This window comes from Sceloporus occidentalis, unplaced genomic scaffold, assembly GCF_023333645.1.
Source record: "Sceloporus occidentalis isolate IW3139 unplaced genomic scaffold, rSceOcc1.0.p SCAF_4, whole genome shotgun sequence".
Lineage (NCBI taxonomy): Eukaryota > Metazoa > Chordata > Lepidosauria > Squamata > Phrynosomatidae > Sceloporus > Sceloporus occidentalis.
Genome location: NW_028316984.1, coordinates 100,504,595 through 100,527,572, shown reverse-complemented (window position 1 = coordinate 100,527,572; position 22,978 = coordinate 100,504,595). Strand labels below are relative to the sequence as shown.

The 22,978-nt window shown below is 40.8% G+C and overlaps 1 protein-coding gene across 8 annotated transcripts in view; it reads right to left on the bottom strand.

The window, feature by feature from the left end:
- Positions 1 to 19,307, bottom strand: part of PLEKHA7 (pleckstrin homology domain containing A7) — a 227,503-nt gene extending 208,196 nt beyond the window's left edge. For 5 of the 8 annotated variants that reach the window (XM_089521073.1, XM_089521075.1, XM_089521074.1 and 2 more), the window contains exons 1-3: positions 19,204 to 19,307; positions 19,017 to 19,093; positions 18,516 to 18,573 (exon numbers count right to left, since the gene is read on the bottom strand). In XM_089521073.1, the coding sequence (XP_089377199.1) occupies positions 18,516 to 18,573; positions 19,017 to 19,093; positions 19,204 to 19,307 (239 nt within the window). The remainder of the gene's footprint in view (positions 1 to 18,515; positions 18,574 to 19,016; positions 19,094 to 19,203) is intronic. The other 3 variants (XM_089521080.1, XM_089521081.1, XM_089521082.1) reach the window with 1 other exon arrangement.
- Positions 19,308 to 22,978: the final 3,671 nt, after the last annotated feature.

Here is a 22,978-nt window from a genome sequence, read left to right as displayed (position 1 = left end):
CATAGAAAAACAGAAATAAATTGTTACAATATTAAAAAAGATTGCTTTTTGAAAAAGTAAAATTACAGTTAAAAATATAACATTGCTTAAAACACTTAAAATGATACAACACCCCAAATCTGCTCTTTAAAAACATTCTGTTTTAAAAGCCTGCCTGCATAAGAAGGTTTTAATCTGCCGATGGAAGGACAACAAGGAAGGGGCCATTCTGGTCTCCCTAAGGAGGGAGTTCCACAGTCTGGGGGCAGCCACCAAGAAAACTCTCTCTCGCGTCCCCACCAAATGTGCTTGTGATGGTGGTGGTACTGAGAGAAGGGCCTGTTCAGAGGATCTCAGGGCTCAGGCCAGTTCATACAGGGAAATATGGTCTGCCACATATTGTGGACCTGAGCCATATAGGGCTTTATAGGTCATAACCAGCACTTTGAATTGTGCCTGGAAACAAACTGGCAGCCAATGGAGCTGTTTCAACAGGGGCATTTGGTGATCTCTCTAACCTGCCCCAGTTAACAGTCTGGCTGCAGCTCTTTGGAGCAGATGCTGTTTCCAAACACTTTTCAAAGCCAGCCCCAAGTAGAGTGTGTTACAGTAGCCCAAACGGGATGTAACCAAGGCATGTATCACTGAGACCAGATCTGGTGTTTCAAGGAACAGGCATAGGGTCCTGGTTACTGGAGAGACCTGAGCCTCCAGGTTCAAAGCTGAGTCCTGCGCCTTCAGAGGGAGTGTAATCCCATCTAACAAAGACTGGATCTCTATTCCCTGATCTTCCTTCTGACTGAACAGGAGCAACTCTGTCTTGTCTGGATTAAGTTTCAATTTGTTGCCCTCTTTCAGTCCATTACTGATGACAGACACTGGTTTAGGACCAGGATAGTCTCCTTGGATTGAGGTGAAAAAGAATAATAGAGTTGGGTGTCATCTACATATTGATGGCACCTCACCTCAAAACTCTGGATGACCTCTGCTAGCCATTTCGTGTACAGCGTGCCCGCGCCATACACGGGTGCGCCATACGCGGCCTTGAGCATATGCACTCAAGCTGCGGGGTGCGCGCAGGGCAGAAGGGGCGGCACGTCCCATTCAATTGAATGGGCGCGCACACCTGTTGCGCCCCGCCCGCGCCGCCACCCACGAGCCCCATTGTTTCCAATGGGGCTCGAGCATAGGCGGAATTCGCCTTACATGGAGGGATCCGGAACGGATCCCCCGCGTAAGGCGAGGAGGGACTGTATGTTAAATAGCATAGGGGACAGCACAGAACCCTGAAGGACACAACAGTCCAATGGCCAGAGAGTCAAGGAGGAGTCCCCTAGCACCACCTTCTGGGTTCACCCTTCCAGGAATAAAAGGAGCCACTGCAAAACAGTACTTCCAAATCCCATCCCAGAGAGGTGGCCCCAAAGGATACTATGGTTGATGGTATTGAAAGCTAATGAGAGGTCCAGCAGAAATAACAGGGACACACTCCCCATGTCTAGTTCTAAGTTCTATTTCACTAAATGAAATAATTCATGTTTTTTTTAACCATACAGATTATTATGACTATGGTAAATGAATAATTATGAGAAGGTACTAGAGCAAAAGGAGGAAGAAAGTAACCATGTTGGCTATGTACAATTTTTCACCACTTCTTACCCTTCTCTAAGCTAAGGAGAGAATTGCCTCTGCCTCCATAGCTCTCTCTGAAGGGCAGTTTTCATGCTGTAGTGGATTTGAGGAAGACAGTATACCATTGTGTTTATTTGGGCATGTTTGGTGTAATTTTCAGACAAGAAATTGCCTGGAAATCACCTGGATAAAGTTAAATATTGCAGGTTTCAGACTATTGGGGATGGATTTCAAGGAAAAAGTGGAGTTCAGAGTATGCATGTGATCCATGCATCACATTTTGCCCATTCTTAGGTGGGATACAGACCGCCCCTTTGGGGCGGCCTGCACCCGCCCCTTTCCCCGACAGCTAGGGGCCTCAGCTGCCACAGTGGCAGCCCCGGAGTCCCCAATCTGCCGCTTTTTCTGGCCTTGGGGAAGCAGCAAAATGCTGCTTCCCCGTGGCCTGGAAAGGGGGTGTCCTTGGGGCTTCATACCCCAAGGGCACCCTGATAGCAGCGGGGAAAGGGAGAAAGGGGCCACTCAGCCCCTTTCTCTCTGTATCACTGGCATGGCCGTTTAAAGCAGGGGTAGGCAACCTGCGGCCCGCGGGCTGGATGCGGCCCGGTGAGGCCTTGGGACCGGCCCCAGCCCAGTCCTGCCACTGACTGCCGCCGGGGCCTTTGGCCTCTCGCGCGGAGGGTCAATTGTCTATAGAAGCCTCGGAAACATGCATTTATATTAACATTTTTTAAAAAATCAGCAAATTTTTTCGTGTGTCCTCCACTTTTTTTAAAAAAAGTGTCCACCATTTGAAAATTTTGTCCTACATTTTTCCCAGTTTATTTATTTATTTAAATTTTTATTTAAAAATTTAATTATTTATTTTTTGGCTTCGGCCCCCCAGTTGCCTGAGGGACAGCAACCCGGCCCCCGGCTCAAAAAGGTTGCCTACCCCTGGTTTAAAGGCTGCGTCAGCAATACACACAGCAGAAGGAGCTCCAAAACAAGCGCCCTGCAGCAGGGCCAAGATGTTACATCCGCGCCGCACTGTTTGGCTGTGGCGTGGCCATGACACTGTCATGGCGGCACCCATGTAGACTGGGCGCCGCCATTACAACACCGTGGTTACATGCTAGGGCTGCAGGACGTCTGGAAAGGACACCCTGAGGCAACGCTAGCACGTATCCAGGCCGGTGCTTTGCACCGGTCTGGATACCGCCTTAGTTTGAAGCACTTACAAGAAGCTATCATTACCAGTGTAACTGTAAGATCAAACATGACCTTCACCAAACTTAATTTGTTGTTAGCAGACATAAAGAAGCTTAGGTGTGCATTACACCTTAGATCTAACTCATGCTTCAATACCTCAAACAGGCAGTGACTCACCATAGTACATTTTCTAACAATGAATAAAACCTGAGTTCAAGAACAGCACCAAAGAAAAAAAACAATAACAGGACAAATTTGGAGGGGACTTTCCACACACAAAGTATGTTTCTATTTGTCTAATGTTTCTATTTCTAGATTGTCTAACATTGTGGGACATCAGGAAGAATGCTTCCTGCATACACCATGAGAGGATGAAAATCCAGAGATATAGGCACCGATAACTGCATTCTTAGATGTGTTGTATTGATTGAACAGAACCAGTCTTTTCTCCTTCCCATCTATTTAGCAGCTGGGGGTGGGTGGGTGGTGATATCTCCAGGTGATCATTTATAATTGATTTATGGATTAGAACAGTTTTTCATTCAGATAAAGCAGGTGCATATCTATCTACTTTGGCCCAGACGCCATCTACTACTGGATTGGGCCTCCCACTCCTGGCATGAAGCACCCAGTGTACCCTCAATGATATATGGTCCTCAAAAGAAAAAAAGAATGGCCCCTCCTGTTGTAGAGAATGGTCTAATGAGAAAAATACTTGCCGTTTTGAAATCATTTACTTCTTGATTCTTGCCATTTACTTCTTGCTGAGCCAGTTAATTGAGTATTTAATCATCACCAATGACTATGAAAACTGTAGTTGTAGAAAATCAATAGTTACTTTTATAATGAAAACAACCCAGGAAAATAAGGAAGATGTTTTACTCTCTGGGTGGCTAGAGATACACATTTTCAGTAAAAGCAATATTGCTCCAATGTGCAGGCACATATCTTCTTTTCACAGTGCTCCTTTCTGTAGCATTGACTGCAATGACAGGTAGTACCATGCACAGAACTTTCTGTTGGAGTGAAATTACCATAATATTATTGGATAGAGGAGTTTTCTCCAAAATAAACCTATGAGAGGAAAATTGTTAAAGCACATCCCACAAATGTGTCATCTTGAGTTCTATTATTTAATTTAATTTTTTTAAAAACCGCATACTGCAAAATTGCATGAATATCTATCTGAATACAGATTGAATCTCCCTTATCTAAAATGCTTGGAAAATGGTTTTTATTTTTATTATTTTTATTTTATTTTATTTGGATGTCAGAACATCTGTACAGCAGGCCTTTGGTATCCACTGAGGTTTGGTGGATGTTCAGGTCCCATTAAATGCAATGGTATAGTAAAATGGTGCTCCTTATATAAAATGGCAAAATCAAGGTTAGCTCTTTAGAGTTTATATATTTTAAAAAATATTTTCAAGCCTTGGATGGTTGAATCCATGGCTAAAGAATCTGTGGATATGGAGGGCCAACTCTATTTCAATATACGTACATAATGCGATATCTTCGAGATGGTACACAAGTCTAACATATAACTCATTTATTTTTCATATACACCCTATACACATAGCATAAAGGTAATTTTATAGAATATTTTTAATAATTTTGTCCATGAGACAAAGTTTGCGTACAATGAACCATCAGAAAGCAAAGGTGTCCATCTCTGAGCCACCTATGAAAAAGATTTTCATTTTTGAATATTTCGGATTTTGAAATTCCAAGTAAGAGATACTCAACCTGTAGAATATAATGATTTGGTTTAAAAGCCTAATAAAACTACCTTCCTGAACAAAAAGGAAGTCACAGAAAAATATTCTTGGTCCTACAAGCTTTTTTCAATAACAGAAATAATCATATCTTCACAGAGATCGTGTTTTCCTCTATTTACTGCATATTCACTCATTTCACATGAAACATCCAATAGGAAATCTATGTCCCTTCTGTTCTTCTCCCTTGTACCCATTTCAGTTCTCTGCCTCTACTTCTGGTTCTCTCTATGCCCAAATCAAAAACACCCAGATAACCAGTTATTCAGTTTGAATGAAAAACACTGTAAGCCAGTGGTTCTTACACTCCCCCCCAGACCCCGTTACATCAACACATGAATGTCACGCCACTCCTGCTTGATGTAGTATATGAATAAAAATATTCTGGTTTTAGTGCATCTATTTTCATTCACACATTTATGTAAACTCATATTTTAACATTTTATAAGGAAATGACATTGTTGAAATTAGAACATTTTTCTTTCAATAAATTCAACATTGAATTTTAGCACAATGTTTATATTTGATGTAATGCATCTTGTTTCTGAGTGCAAAGTTTACTAAAATGAGGAATAATATTAGAAAGAGTTCTTTGGTGATGTCAAGTCTTGCACTTTATTACCCTTCATAGCCTTCAGAGTTAAGAATCACAAGGATAGGAAGTTGCATACAGTAGGCGCACTTTCACAGGGACTCTCTTTATCACGTGTCCAGCAGCTCCACCAGACCCAGAAAAGGCTGTGGTGTGACTAGAGATGGGAAGGCCCGTGGGGGAGGGGGGGGCGGAAATGGAAACAATCGAGAGAAAGCTTTTTCCCCATTATTTTCCTGAAGCCTTTTTTGTTATTTTCCGAAAAATTGAAAAAAGGAAGAAAACTGATTATGGAATGTTTTATTTTAGCATGATGAATAAAATCTTTAAGACAATGTGTTCATATATTTTCCAAATCATTTCTAAAAACTACACACAGTATCAGATTGTTCTAATTTCTGTGCACTGAATGAGGACAAGCAAGTCCTGGTTACAAACAGAACTCTCCAAAGCAAAAGCAAGATGCATTTCTTCCTTTAAGGGTCACTGAAATATTCACACTAAACCAAGAAATAAACTGGCATGTGAAAGGATAGAAAAGCTTTTTTTTAATCTGGGTACAACTTCAGTTTTTAGAAGTCCATGATAACTGCGATGACAAATAAAGCAGAAGCAGAGACTGAAACTCACACTGATAACCAGGACTGCATCCACACTGCAGAAATAATGCAGTCTGACACCATGTGGAGTCAAACTGGAATATTTCTGCAGTGTGGATGCAGCCCAGAGCTCTGAAAATAAACCTGATTAGATTTCATGCCCATTAATTGAATCTTAGTCCCGCCTCTCTTTCACACACTCCCCCCTCCCCAATTCTTTTTAAGGGGACGGGTGTGCTTTATGTCTATTTGATACTGTGGAGAGGAAATATAAATAATTTTTTTGTTACTAATGTCAATTTCTTCTTTGTGTTTTTTTAGTTTTTGTTTCTTTTACCTGTTCCACATAAACTAGCAAAACCAAAGTTCAGGAGTTTATTATTCCATTTGTTACAAATATTTTTTTAAAAAAATAAAAGTAAATTCTGTTTGTAATAATTGTTTCAATAAACTGTATTTTAATATACCAATTGTGATAACTTTATGCCAGATCAAATTGTATATAGTCATATTTTATGTTCCTAAAGTAAAAAGTGACTTTCAGTCTGTAAAAAGTGCTAATGTTGCATTTTTCCCAATTTTTCTGAAAATTTCAGTTTTTCTGAAAAAATCACACAGAAAAAAATGATTTTTCCCCATGCTGTCAAAAATTTCCAGAAATTTTACATCTCTAGGTGTGACCGGAGCAGTCCACTCCCACCAGCAGTCACTGGTGAGACTGGGATGGCTTCTGGGACTGGCAGCTCTGCTGGCCAGGCAGAGTTGGCCTTTCTTTGCCACCCGGACAGAAGCTCTGCCAAACCGAGAAAGGCATCAGAGTAGCAACAGCAGCCCACTCCCACTAGCAGTCACTGGTGGGAAAGGGCTGCCTTCCTCATCTGGTGGCTCTGCTGGCCAAGTAGTAAAGAAAGTCACTTCCCTTTGCTGCCTGTCCCACAGCTTCGCCAGACCTGGGGAGGCAGGAGAATTCTAAGTATGAAAGGCTAGAATATACAGTCAGCTCTCCTGTTCGATGGATTTTTTTATCCACAGATCCAAGCATCCACAGCTTGAAAATATTCCTCCAAAAAAGTATAAATTCCAAATAGCAAACCTTGATTTTGCCATTTTATATAAAGGAAACCATTTTTGCTATGCCACTGTATTTAATGGAACTTGAACATCCACAGATTTTGTTATCCATGGGGTGTCCTGGAGCCAAGCCCCAGCAGATAACAAGGGTCCCTTGTATTACCAGTGCATCTTGATAAAAACTGATACATCACCAGCCCTGTATTGTTTGGGAACAGAGTTCTTCCACTTAAAAATTTTCAATTTGTCCTTAAATTGTTATTGAACATGGAGTCTCAAAATTCAAAATGCTTCAGGAAACATAGCCTAATACATCTGCAATTAATGGGTTGCAGTTTACTTCAACCCAAATGAAGATTGTAGTACAGTAGTTATAGTTGGGTGGGAGAGATTCAAAGAGAAAAATAGAGACTACATATAACCAGACAGTTATAGATCTCTTGTACTTTTAATAATGAGTTTCAGCAAAATGAACTTTTCCCTACCTATGACACAAGACTGACATGGTCATTGTGGTGTAATGGTTCAAACAGTGGACTAAGATTCGGGTGATCTGGATTAAAATCTCCACTACACCATAACATTCACTAATTCAGGGGTAGGCAAGCTTTTTGAGCCAGGAGCCGAGTTGCTGTCCCTCAGACAACTGAGGGGCCAAAGCCAAAAATTAAATAATTAAATATTTTTTTTTTAAAAAAAAATTAAATAAATAAATAAATTGGGACAAATGTAGGACAAAATTTTCAAATGGAGGACACTTTTAAAAATGGGGGACATGCAAAAATTAGCAGATTTTTAAAAATCTACCCCTGCACAACTTGTTCAGTCCAGTTACTATTTCTCGCTAGTAACCAATCAATAACCCAATTCAGTATTGTGAAGATTTCAGAAGATTATTTGTTCAATAGATGCAACTAGTTTTACAACAAGTTTATTTTTAGCCTACTTATTTCACCAACAGAAATTAGACTTAAATTTGTGATTTGATGTTTTATGAACCTCAGAGTTGAAAAATATTGATAATACTGTCAGTTGTTTTTTGGGAGGGTTTTTGCTGCTCATTTGAGAGAGACTGGTGTATATATTTCTTTCGTAGATCAACAAGTAATTTACATACTCATTCATTTCAGGCAGAATTAAATAGTTTATTATTCATCTTTGAAAGAAAATGCCTATGACAAGTTCTGACAATTTTACATAAAGTTGATATTTTGAAATAACATAAGTACAACCACAGAACTAACATTCTAAAAAGTTTCTGAATTTTCATCTACAAAATAGTAATTTTTTCCTATTTCTACAGAAGGCAGAACAACTCAACATAGTATTTGTACAAAAAATGTACCAAGCTACATTCTGAAGAGCTTTCTAAAGACACTCTTTTATATTTGAGATAGAATGCTAGGCATTTGAAACTTGTGCTAAGTACCAAGGTCAAACAACCTTTGACAGTTACTTCAACTCTTGATTAAATTAGTTTCAAGACAACACTGTGTGAAAATAAAATCTATCAAATTATGAGAGATCAATCACCTCATCTCACATCAGAGGTTGTTAAGGTTTCTTTTTCAACATGTAAAGTAAGTTGACATCCTTTGTTTAACATTAATAGTTAATACATTCCTGTCATTCTGCCTTCAAGACTTGGCAGTTTTAATTTGTTCAGTATCCAGGGTTGCCACATTGCAAGCATCTCTTGTGTAAATGGCAAGTCTGCCACTGTTGTCCAAAGCCACCTGGGAAGAGTCTCACTCACCAGTGTCTTGGGTGGCATCAAGAAAAAGCCACCTATAAGGATAAGGGTTCCTTCTATCAAAGCCTCAGAGTTTATACTTCTATGGTGGAGCACACCAGTTTTCGGCAAAAAACCAAAAAGCCAAAACAAAAAACAAAAAATCCTCAGGTGAAAATCACAACAGGCTATAATTTCCAAGTTGCATCTTATTCTTCCTATAAGTTTTAGATTTGGATGTGGACATTTTAACTTAATCTACACCTAATGGAGTACTGCAAGAGCAATTTACCTTCTAAGACATTTTTCACCCAAAAATGTTTTGAAAAAAATTGGGTGAGAGAAGGCTTGAGAGGCTATTTAAAAAAAACAACCACGAGACATGTGATTTTCATCCATGCAGTAGATGTATATATGTTTTTTTGTTATCCCCTTCCTTGAACTGTCCCATGCTTCCAAAACATGTTATGGAGCACTTGCGGAAATCTCTGGAACATTAGGAAACCTGTTACTGGGGGCAGCATGGGGAGGATCCTTGGGTTGCCTTCCACTTTGCCACTAGCAAGTATGTTCTCAGTTTATTCAAAGATAGGTCTTACTGCTTAAATATTCCCATGATAATGTCTTCCATTATGAATCAACTAGTATTAAAATATCACAAAAGATACATTAATTTGAAATCTAAAGAAGAAAATCCTCAATATCTATTCAAATGTTTCCGCTCATTTCAGAAAGACTAGTTCTAACTACTTCCAGTAATTAATTCTCAGTTGCAGAGGAACAGGTGTGCATAGTCAAAATGAAACAGCTTTAAGACATCACACACCAGGAAGACACATTCATGGAGTTACGTATACCCATTGAAAATATAGACAATTCATTTTCCTTTTAACAGCCAGACAATTATGTTAATATGGGACTTTCCAAATGTCCAGCTTTTCAATCTTTGTGACTACACATATATTTAATTGCTATTTTTAGTAGAATCTTAAGAGTTCTTCCCCATGAACCACATGTCCAAAAACAATATTTTCCTTCCACTTCCTGTTTACTTTAGAAATTGTAATCAATTTTTCATAGTTATGATTATTATTCTGTCTAGATATGTTGCTCTACGAAGATGAAAACAATTGTTGAAATGAAGATGAAAAATAAAAGACAACAAAATTTTAAATTATTGGTTGCCTATTCTACACCTGGAGGTTCAAACTAAATGTACTATGATCAGGATCAAAATTAGTGTTTGGAATATTCCGTATGTACAGCCTTATGATAATAAAACACTTAACGGTAACAGGTCATCATAGACAATGTACTACAGGCAGTTTAAAGCAATATTTCTACATAAACCTTACAGCTTGACCAACAGTATGCCATGAACAGAGATCAATATCAAATTAGGAATGCTATACCACACTACTCATGAAGCCTTGAACTTAACTGCTTTCTGTAACATTACAAAACAAAACAAAAAACCACATCAAGTTTGCTTAGCTACAGATGTAAGTGTACCAACAAAAGTATTATTGAACACAAGCAACAACATTAGGCCAGTAAACTCAAATCATCTTACCTGGATACTGGCAGATTACAATATCACACTGTACTGTATTTACTATATCAGTAAGTTCCTTGAATTAACATTTTTCCTCTAAACATATAGTTCTCTTCTTAGAAAACCATGTAAAATTACAGAACCCACATTTTTCCAGTGGCAACAATACAATTTTATAAATGGAAGCAGTCAAACATTCTTTATTTTCAAAGCATGGCATTACTGAAAGTGTGTTCAACATTTTAAAAAGTGTAAGTAATAAAACTAAACAATATCAATGGCCTTATTAGAATAATTTCCTTATCACTCCAGTAACTTAAGACAATCAAACCCATGTATTTCTACACCTCTCTTTGTATTTTATATTTTATATACATAAGGTATATAATATTACATTATTCACTAAACACTAAAAGTCCTGTTGAGGAGCTAGTATAGTAGTAGTTTGAGAGATGAATAAGGGCTCTGGGAGAGTAGAGTTTGAAACCTCACTCAGCCATAGACTCCTACTTGGGCAAGTCACACTCAGCCTCAGAGGAAGGAATTGGCAAATCTCCTCTGAACAAATCTTAACATGAAAAACTTTGATACAGAATTCTACTTCTGTGACAGGGACTTCCTGTCTTTCTTCCATAGTACAGGCCTATGTGTCTTGAAGAAAATGTGAGTGGCATGGTCAGCTGCAATGGTGGACGTTAAGGGCATCCTGATTGAACCTAACTGCCTCCTACTCATGCAGTTAAATTATTCTTACAACCATAGGAAGCAAAAATTCAATACACATTTTCCAAGATAACCTGTCCTGGAAGCAGAGATATTTCTCCATCAAAGCAGGGGACCTAAAAAGGAACTTCCAAATCTAAATGAAAGATTTATTATAATCAAACACCAGCATAAATACAATTAAAATGGAATTTAAAGTATTTAAATAGCATATCCACAGTCTTGTTCTCCTTTATGTCTGTGTGTTTTGTAAAAATGCAATCTAGTTTATTGTATTCTATATAAAAAAATCAATCAATCAATCAAAGATTCCTTTTAACCCAACAATAGCTTTTTTAAATAAATAAATAAAGCTGAATGTACAGTAGGGCCTAAATCTGCTAGTTCCGGTCAAAGTAGATTCACTGGGTCAATACTTATGCAAATACCAGTGATTCAACAGGTCAACTCTCATTGACACTAACAACTGGATGTAGGCTTTGGATTACATTTTAATACAACAATCGTGCAGAGGAAGAAATACCCAGAAATCTTCCTTTTAGCAAAACAAATTAAAGCATGCCTAGGCTTTAGCAATTCAACTTATTTTGATACTTTAATTCCATAGGAATTAAGATTTACATTCACAAATAATACAGAACAGGTTTTATGTGCAAAAGCTTCTGTATTTAGGAGATGCATGTCCAAATTTTAGGAAACAACTATTAAGACCCCTAGATTCTTTTGTCTGCACTACTTTCAAGCCAAGTGTCACCTATCCTATATTTGTACCTATTGTTTTTCCTGGCTAGATGTAGTACCTTACATTTTTCTCTCCTAGTTTTGGCCCAGCTCTCCAATCTGTCAAGGTCATTTTGAATCCTGTTCCTGTCATCTGGAGTATTAGATACCCCCCTCCCATCTCGTGTCACTTGTAAATTTGACACACATGCCTTCTATTCCATCATGCAAGTCATTTACAAAGGTGTTAAACAACATCAGGCACAGGACAGAACCCTGAGACATTCTGCTAGTCACATCTCTCCAGGATGACTAATCATATCTCTCCAGGATATGTCTGAAGGAGGAAATGGTGAGACACAACAAAAGGGCACAACTGCTCATGAGCTACTTTGCTTCAATTTCCCCACCAAAAGAGGATTATGTGTTGCCATGCATCAGCAGAGACATCTTGCAACACGCTGAAGACTGTATCTTACAGAATCATTTTTTCCAACATGGACCAGCCTTGTTAGCCTCTATGTTATAGCATGGATCTTCATTGCTGGAAGACTATATACCTCTCAAGACCCACACACCACTGCTTCTTTCTTTCTTTCTTTCTTTCTTTCTTTCTTTCTTTCTTTCTTTCAACAGGGAATCACCTACTACCACCATAGATCTCTCCCTCCTCTTCCTGTAACTCTTCTATCCATAGAGCATCCCAAGGTTGCCTCTATGACTTCAGAGGTGTGAAGTTCTTGTTCCTCTTCCCTTACCTCATAATCACCAATTAAGATGAGAGCTTTGAATTGATTGTGTAGTACTTGGTAGTTCTGTTTCTGTGTGTCACATTCCTCCAAGTATCTTCTCTTGTGTTTTAGAACTGTCATCCTTTCTAGAGGCATACCCTATTTCTTACCCTTCCAGAAGAGTCTGTTCCACTCATTCAGGGGGGAAAAGTTCATCTTCCCTGATAAGTCAAAGTGTAGATGCACAGGATTCAAGTTGCTGTAACTTCTCCTCCAACAGGGCAACCAGCTTGCACTTGCTGCAGATATAGCACAGCAGCTCCTCTGGCAAGAAAAGGAACATGGCACAGATGTTGCAGGTTACTGCAACAACTTTGTCACCATCCATGTCCATCATCCTTATATACAAAGCAGCACAGCTGCCCAGCCGTCCCCCTTGAAGTACCCACAGAGTACACACAAAAATACTGTTTGCTGAGCTCCAAAGACTGAGAGACTGTACAGACTGGCATTATATGCCAGCCTCAGGGCAGAGTGGGGCCGTGGTGTTCACACAATGCACGCCCCAACACTGCCCTGATGCTGCTGTCATACCATGCTCTCAACCGCACAGAGGGTGGCATCACAACTCTCCTTTGGCGCTGTGTCCAGATGATGCAGAGCCAAAAGGAGTGCCAGAAGGTGCCACGGTGGCAGCAAAGGCACCCTTTCCGCGGCTCCTTTCTGTGCCACAGAAATGCCAGATTGAGGCCACAGCATGTAGTTGCTGCGGCTCCAATCCAGCACTGAAAGGGGGGCAGCAGGCCACTCCAAAGGGGCGGTCTGTTTAGCCCTTGAGTCAGCAGCTACACAGAGCTAGTGGCTGCTAGCTCTGCTTGATTAAACACAGAGTAGGAAACTTTTGAACATCCAGATGTCATTAAAATATAACTCACCTCACTTCATACTATTGGCTAAACTGGCTGAGTCTCATGAGACATGGACCCTAGAAATTCTGGAGGATCACAGATTAAACAGGACAATGAGAAACTGAACATTTTTACTTCCTAATTATCAGCTTTGTATGCAAAAGTAACACTCCCTACAATGAATGGAACTTAATCCTGTTTACAATTGGAAGGATATATCCTGATTAGATAAATAAATAATACTGAGCTTCTATTCCAACTGTGTACACTGGAAAAACAAACAAATAAAAACCAGCAAAATGTATCAATTGCAACAAATCAGAAAGCTAATGCTACATAATGGCAAATAAAAAATAACAACCATTAGCAGAAAATAATTAATACTTATTTTAAACATGAAGGTACAATAATAATACTATTTGAAGACACATACAAATCCTGGTGAGGTTTTTAACATCAAGAGACTATTGCGTTTACTGAAATGTGAAAAAGATTTAAACACTTATTTATTTTCACAGCACATGATAGATCTAAATTTACAACACAGTGTAAAATCATCTGTATTTAGACTAGCCAGCTGAGGATACCAATATACTTCCAACATAATATGTAATATGTAAACATCCAGTTCTTGCGAAGTGCACATACTCAGAGCATCCAAACTAAATTCTTGAGAAGTTCTATAAGTGCTTCACAAACAGTTAAATTCAAAAGGAGCAGAATATATGTACATAATAAAAGCTACCATGCTTCCTTTCCTCATACTCCAACTACCAACCCATATCATCACCCCACAAAATCAATTCAAATTTTCCAAGTTTGTTTAAAGAGCAAGTGAACATACTTATAATACCACTATTTGTTGTTACAATTATTCCTTAGCATTAGATGGGAAGCATATATTAAGAGACTATAAAGCTGTATTACAACTAACCACAGACTGATACAGAGAAGCAATGCATGTTTAACATATGAAGCCTCCAGTGTCTCAGCCACTGTAGTTCAAAAAAACACACACCCCACAGATTTCATTTCCCTTGCAAATGATATAACCATGTTTTCTAATACATGCTGTTTTTATATTAAATAAGAAATATAATCACAACATATTATCTGTAGTTACTAAAATTTTAGCTTCCAAGTTTTAAATATGCAACATACTTTAAGCATTTCCTCTCTGACCAAGAAACCATTAATGCATATGTTTTGTCCCCTGGAAATAATGTACAGAATTGCCAGCATAAAATACAGGTACAGTGCGCTCTTAGCTTACACAGGGGATCCGTTCAGGGCCACCACCACCCGCGTAAGCCAAATAATGAATGGGGCTCATGCATGCGGCGGCACAGCAGTGCACGCATGCCACAGGCGCACGCCCCATTCACCTGAATGGGATGCGTCACCCCTTGCGCCCTGCACGCTCCCTCATGGCTTTGCGCATAAGCTCAAAGCTGCATATAGCACGCCCGCATATGATGTGGGCGCACTGTACATGATCCTATATAGTAGCACATTCAAATGGCTGAAGCTCCACAGTTTTGCAATTAAACTCAGCCATTTGGATGCGCAACTGGATATGCTCACACAACCTTTAGCAGTATATTATTTCTTGTGACAGGAGGTTGTCCTTTCATCCAGAATTTATGTATGAAGCCACACAGGTCATAAAAAACTGCAACCCCATCTTGTTAAACCTTCTGAAAACAATGAAACATTTCAACTGTTTGCCAGCTGAAGGCTACTCAGTATTTTAAATTCCACAAGCTTACAATTTTCTAGTATTTAGTGAACTTTAATTTAGCTGAACTTTGTATAAGTCATGAAAGTTTCTATAAATCTTTCTAAAAATATAGGTTTATGGATCTGTGAAGTTGCAGGTTTTTAATTTAAGCTTGGAGATTTGAAGGAAACTGGATAGCAATGTGAAATCCTCTTGGCACCAACTTTTCCTTCTCATCATTTACATCTTTTGGGCTCCTGCTGTGTTTGAGTTTGAGATACTGAAACAACTTTTTGCATCAATTCATGAAAAATAGTGTATCCAAACATAACTTAATGGGTCAATACAAAGCCAATTCACCTATGAGACCAGCTGGGACTTCTTCAGAACTGATACATGTTATTTATTTCTCCATACTTGTGACCTGCTGGGCACTTATGAGTACTGTCATTGGTAAGATTAAATGAAAATCAAACACTTTCAGTTCTTAGAAATCATACATTTTCCAGTGTGCAAGAAAAAAGAGTGATCCTACACATAAAGACAACTGCATGTGACAAGCTGTCTATAGGCAAGAAGATAGCATATGCAAAACATTTCAGCCAGATTTTGGAAGACCACCAAAAGAATTCTTTCTCCCCAAGTTTTATGGTCAGGGAGGCAACAGGTATATACAGAATGCACTGAAGGGCCCCAGCAGTGATACTGTCTGAACAATTAAGCCAATTTTCATATTCATATTCAGCTAGTGAAACCTTTAGAATTTCAGCAGTAACATTGAAGGTAGCACAATAAATTAACAGTGATCAAAAACTTTAAGACTAACTTGTATATTTTAGTATGCATCTACATAGATATCAGTACACTTCTTCAGATGAACTGATGAAGTGATATTAAAGCCACCAGTATTCAAGCACAGCCATAGTTGTGGGAATGGGATAAAACAGAGTATAAAGCCATGCATATATACTCAGAATAAATCCCACTGGATTCAACTGGACTTCCTTTCAAGTACATGAGTATGGGATTGGTAAAGAGCTGGTAAACATTTACCATTTATATTTATTACTAGATAGCAGTTCCTAGCTATGGATTATTTCCGTACACTATGATTGAGTGGGTTACACTTCTTCTTCCCACATCAGCCTTTCAAAGCCCCACTTTTGTAGAGGACTGGGAAAGCCTTCAAAACCAGTTTGCAAATGGCACCAAGACTGTGGTGTGGGAGGGTCATACTGGGTGGAGGAGGGGGAGCAATCGCAACACTTTCTTGATCTTCAGTGAAAGCCTTTATTATAAATTCCTTTTATGTTTAGTTGTATTTTAATTTTAATGGTAATAGTTTGTTATGTTTAAACTCCTGGAGATAATATTTGTATGCCATCCAATACAAAATGCAACAGATTTAAAGGAAGAACACAAAAAAACCCTTTTACCCAAAACCACACCTCCCAAGGCAGGACTAAAAATTTCAGAACAAATCACATCTGGAGGAAACGCTGACAGTCTAGAAAAGCTTTAAATATGTTTGTTTATTAATTTAAACTTTGAAATCAGGAAGGCAAAGTGATGTAAATTAATCTTTAATATTAAAAAGACAATCCTTTTAGGTAACAAAAATGTAAAATAAACCAGTAACATAAGAAAAATAAAGTAAAATTAAGGTGGTGGGGAATGAATGATGGAAGAAACCATTTGCACTCAACTACATTCCGGAGCATTCTTTACAGTATAATGAGGAAAGTGGCATCTACCACAGAACTCCCAAAGAAACCGCTTTCACTTTCAATAACTGGGGAATCAAGCACAGAATTCAGTTGAATTTGATAAAAGGCACGCAATCTGAGAAAATATAGCTTTTAATAAGAAAATAAGAAAAGCTCCTCAAAACAAAATGAGAGTCACCTTTTTAAACAGTCACATTCCTGGTATGCCAATCCATCATTCTTTACTCCACATACCAAAACTGTTTCCATTGTTTGGGGCATTCAAGTTATCTTTTAAATGGCCCCAAACTATCTTCGTTTAAGCTCAGGGGGAATGGATGGTGTCTTTTGATGAATACTGTGTACTGAACAGGTGCACCAAGCTATTGTAATTCTGCACCACTTATACCTTTCAAAGTATTTGTTGCGGTGACATTCTAACCATTCAAATTTAAAGGCTCAGGGCAGGAATTCTTTCCTTAGGCTGATGCTGTGAAACAATTTGTTACTCCCTCCCAACTTTTTAGCATCTAACTCATCTACAAATCCACCTTTCTCATCTCTAATCAAAACCAAAAACCCAGCAAATAAATGATTCAGGCAGAGTGGAAAAGAACAAATTAAGAGCCCAAGAGAATTACAGGGAACCAACCCTGTAATAGTTGGACAGGCTATTAGTTACTTTTGGCTCTAGAACAACATTCCTGCCTTTTTCAAGACTGAAAGAGACGCTCAAATGATACAAAATAAGAAAACATGATGTGTCATAAATGTTTGTGCACTTGAAGACAATGACTTCCCCTTTTGCCACAAAAAAGCTACAAAATTAGGAAGACACAACCTATTTCTATGTTTTTTCCACAAAACAACACATGGCACTGTCAGAACCATTCTACATTCCTGTGCTTGAATTGTGATGTGATTGTTGCTTTTTGCAAAGCTGTATCTAACTTCAGTATCCCTTATATATAAAAACCCAGTGGCCAACTGTATAATTTAATGGAGTTGCAACTGTTCAATTTGCTCTAAACACCTTATGTACAAGACAGTCCCATTAAATACAACGGCACAGAAAAATGGGTGTCCCCTACATAAAATGACAACAATCAAGGTTTGCTTCTTGGATGGTTGAATCTGCAGACAAAGGCATACATGGGGCTGACTGTACCTCCAGATGATGATGATGATGATGATGGTATAATGCCCAGTGGCCCACTTTATAATTTAATGGTGTTGCAACTGTTGAACTTGCCCTAAACACTGTATGTACAGGACAACGTGACCCTCTTTCACACACCGAATGCCAGTCCCTTGCCTCGCAGCAGCCTCATTGCTGCCATTCATTCAGCTCAGCAGCGGGCAACAGGTTCCAGCCAGTGTGTTAGTAAGACGCACAGCCAAGTTTGGCTGACATTCAGTCAACCTCTCTCACTACAGCATGAAAACCCAGGAGCAATGTAAACAGACACAAAGGTGAAACCTGTTGCTTGTGCCAGGGAATGCAAGAGAAGTCCCCAAAGCACAGGGAAGAAGCAACCTTTCGGGTGGTGCTATTATTAAAAACCATAAAAAATAACAACAACAACAACAACAACAAGAAGGCAAAAGTGCCAGAATTCATGCTCCCATTGAAGAGCATTTCTCCTGCCCCTGCATCCACCCAAAACCCCACATCACTTTGAAAAGAGGCCAGACCCCTTTAGTGGCTTTCTTTCTTTCTTTCTTTCTCTAAGGAAAAACAAACAAGAACATAACATACACATGGCTTCCTCCTGGGAAAAAGCCTGATTTCCCTCAGCCTCCTTTCCCCTCCACTTTCCCTGAAGGGAGCAGGGAAAAGGCAAGAGAGAGTAGTGTGTCTGTGTGTCTTATTATACTCACTCTATGAAGTAACTGGCTCCTTCTTCTGAGAAGCCCTCCTCCCATCCACGGGGAAGATCTGGAAGAAAGAAAGAAAGAAAGAAAGAGAAAAGGAGGGGGAGGAGGAAAGAGAGGGAGGAAGGCAGGAAGAAAGAAAGAAAGAAAGAAAGAAAGTGGGAAAGAAAGAGAAAAGGAGGGAAGAGGAGGAGGAAAAAGAGGGAGGAAGGCAGGTGGGGAAAAAGTGGGAAAGAAAGGAAGAGAAAAGGAAGGGAGAGGAGGGAGGCATGGAGGCAGGCAGGCGGGAAGAAAGTGGCAAGGGAAGGAAGGAAGAAGGAAGGAGAGAGAGAAAGGAGGAGGGAAGGGAAATCTTTATATCCTGGAGCCAAAGGAGCGCAGATCCCAGTCACACAAAGGTCACCACCCCACTTTCTTCCAGAGAGAGAAATGAATACGAATAGTGCATAAACACGCGTGGGGGGGGGGACACGCGTGGGCCCCGAAGCCCGGGCCCCTTTCACCCACCTGATCGGATCATGTGCCCGGAGTTGACGGGCTCCCCGGTGCGAGGATGCAGCCAAGTGTTGGAGCGGCGGAGGTCGCTGGGGAAAGAGCAGAAGGAGAGGGAAACATGCACCTGTTAGCGGCGGAGGGAGAAGGGGAGGGAGTGGGGCCATGGGGCGGAGGGACCCCCTCCTTCCTCCCGCCTTACTCGATGAAGAAGACCCGGCCGTCCCTGCAGACGCCGTAGGACCAGTGCTCAGGTAGAGTGTCCCGCCCCAGCGCCTCACTCGCAGCCTCCGCCGCCGCCGCCATGTTCTCCCTTCCCCGCCGCCGAGGCAGAGAGAGAGAAAGGCCGAGGAGGAGAAGGAGGAGGAGGCGGAGGGGTTGCGAGGGAGGGAGGCCCCAAGGGCCCCGCTTCGACTCAGCAGCGCCACCGGCAGCCGAGGGAGGAGGCACACAAACACAACACCGACACAAACGCCCTCTCAACCACAACACACGGCGCCTCTCTCTCTGGGGGAACGGAGTCAGGGAAGAGGGAGGGATGGAGGGCGGTGGGGGCTTCTGAGGGGAGGAAGCCACTCGCAAAGTAGTCCGCCTCCTCGCCCCCCCCCCCCCCAGTTTGAAAATTATCTCTTCCTCGGTGCCTCTGGGTCCCCTCGCACTCTTCGCAACAGGGTGTTTCCCCCTCACAGCAGGTTGGTTTCCTCACAACTAGTAGTTACCCCCTCACAACAGGTTGTTTTCCTCACAACTAGTAGTTACCCCCTCACAACAGGTTGTTTTCCTCACAACTAGTAGTTACCCCCTCACAACAGGTTGTTTTCCTCACAACTAGTAGTTACCCCCTCACAACAGGTTGTTTTCCTCACAACTAGTAGTTACTCCCTCACAGCAGGTTGGTTTCCTCACAACTAGTAGTTACCCCCTCACAACAGGTTGTTTTCCTCACAACTAGTAGTTACCCCCTCACAGCAGGTTGGTTTCCTCACAACTAGTAGTTACCCCCTCACAACAGGTTGTTTTCCTCACAACTAGTAGTTACTCCCTCACAGCAGGTTGGTTTCCTCACAACTAGTAGTTTCCCCCTCACAGCAGGTTGGTTTCCTCACAACTAGTAGTTACCCCCTCACAACAGGTTGTTTTCCTCACAACTAGTAGTTTCCCCCTCACAGCAGGTTGGTTTCCTCACAACTAGTAGTTACCCCCTCACAACAGGTTGTTTTCCTCACAACTAGTAGTTACCCCCTCACAGCAGGTTGGTTTCCTCACAACTAGTAGTTACCCCCTCACAACAGGTTGGTTTCCTCACAACTAGTAGTTTCCCCCTCACAGCAGGTTGGTTTCCTCACAACTAGTAGTTACCCCCTCACAACAGGTTGTTTTCCTCACAACTAGTAGTTACTCCCTCACAGCAGGTTGGTTTTCCTCACAACTAGTAGTTTCCCCCTCACAACAGGTTGTTTTCCTCACAACTAGTAGTTTCCCCCTCACAACAGGTTGGTTTTCCTCACAACTAGTAGTTACTCCCTCACAACAGGTTGGTTTTCCTCACAACTAGTAGTTTCCCCCGCACAGCAGGTTGGTTTTCCTCACAACTAGTAGTTTTCCCCTCACAACAGGTTGTTTTGCCTCACATCAGATTGTTTCCCCCTCACAAGAGGCCCCCCTCCAATGGCATTAGCCGCTCTGAGAGCATTTCTAAAGAGCGGGGTATCAGTACAATATAATAAATAAATACTATGCTGTACTGTAGAGGAATCTTGTGGCCCCTTTGAGACTAACTGAAAGAAACAAGTTGGCAGCATGAGCTTTCCTAGGCTTCTGTGTACTTCCTCAGCCATGTGCATCTGAGGAAGTAGACTTTATTCTCCGAAAATTCATGCTGCCAACTTCTGTCCTTCAGTTAGTCTCAAAGGGGCTACAATGCTGATTCTACAGATTTCTGTAATAAGGAAAGACTTTTACACAAGTCCAGAACACACTGCAGAAATAATCCATTTTGAGACCACTTTAACTGCCCTGGCTCAATGCTAGGGAATTGTGGGAATTGTAGTTTTGTGAGACATTTAGCCTTCTCTGTAAAAGAGCTCTGGTGCCATGATAAACTACAATTCTCAGGATTCCCAAGCGCTGAGCCAGGGCAGTTAAAGATGTCTCAAACTGGATTACAGGGGAAATCAGCAAATGCTGGTGCCACATTGGAAGTAATGGGGCTTGTGCCCCATTAGTTCTTCCGGGGTGCGCAAAGGGCTCTTCTGGCGTGGCTTTCAGCGTATGCTTAAAGCCACGTATGGCGCACCCGCGTAAAACACAGGCACACTATATTTATGTAGTGTGTTTTGGATCCTAGTCCCCTGTCATCAACAGCCCTGTTCAGGTCTTGCAAGTCTCTTCAGGGCCATGGCTTTCTTGATTTAGGAGCTTATCGCTTGGTTTATTAATTCACCTTACCACTCCCAGTTTAAATTTCATTTCAGGCTACATCCTGATCTTATTAGAAGGTTTCTGCCATCGAATTTGCCGCCCGAATACAGCCCGGGTGCATCCCTGCTTCCAGGAGTGCTCTGGTGCCAATTTCTTAAGCCAGAAAACTCCCAGATCTAAAAAGATTCATGCAGAGGGCTCCTGGAAGTGGTGATGCACCTGGCCTATATTTGGGCGGCAAAGTCTTCAGCAAAAACCTTCTGATAAGATCAGAATACAGCACAAATTGAAATTTAAACGAGGAGAGGCAAGCCAAATTAATAAACCAAATGATAAGCTCCTGAGTCTATCCATCGGCAATGCGGTCTTCCTCTTTCCCTACTGCCTTTTCCCTTACCAAGCATTACTGTCTTTTCCAATCATTCATGTCATCTCATGATATAAATATGATATGGTGCATTGAAACTGATGGAAAACTCCCAGATTTTATTCCTGTTCTTCCTGATTTTATACAGGGCTAAAATAAGCCAAGCTGGGGAGTTGATGCAAAAAGTCTTGGGTTGAACCAGAAGCTGACAGAAAATATTCTGGGATAAACAAAATGTGTATGATTCTCCAAAATAAAACAGAACAGGAACAAAATCTGGGCTTTTCTGGACTTTTTAAGCAGTCTGTATGCACCCACAGTCTCAGTTTAGTCATTTTGGCCTGTTACAGACTGCCAAAATAAAGCTGCTTCAGGTCTCTTTGGAAGTATGCTATGTAAATGATGCATGCATCCTAAGAATCCGGAAGCTGCACCAAAGCTGCACTCCAGTGCTTAGGAATGGAGTGTGGCTTTGGCGCGACCTCCGGACTGTTAGGACCCATGCATCATTTAAATAGCATACCTCCAAAGAGACCCGAAGCAGCTTTATTTTGGCAGTCTGTAACAGGCCTTTGGCTTCTAGGGAAGTTTTAGATTTGGTTTGATCTAAGACCCATTTATTTGTCTTTTTGGCAGTCCATGGTATACATATAATTCTTCTCCAGCACCACATATCATATGAGTTGATTCTCTTCCGATCAGATTTCTTCACTAGCTTTCAGAATCATACACAAATTGGAAATGTTTTGTTGTGGATAACCCTGACCTTGGTAATCAGTTACAGTATATCTTTACACTTGAGGATCTACTCTAGCTTCTTCCTAGCTGCCTTCCCAAGTCCTAGTCTTCTGCTGGTTTTTTGTTTTTTTTAACTACAGTCACCATTTTAGTTTATGGCTGACCTGAGGTATAGAAAATCTTTATTTCACTGTCTTCATCAGGGGTAGGCAACCTGCGGCCCGCGGGCCGGATGCGGCCCGGCAAGGCCTTGGGACCAGCCCCAGCCTGGTCCTGCCGCCGATTGCCACCGGGGCCTTTGGGGGGCAATTGTCTATAGAAGCCTCAGAAACATGCATTTATATTAACATTTTTTTAAAAAATCAGCAAATTTTTTCGCGTGTCTTCCATTTTTAAAAAAAAAGTGTGTTCCATTTGAAAATGTTGTCCTACATTTGTCCTGGTTTATTTA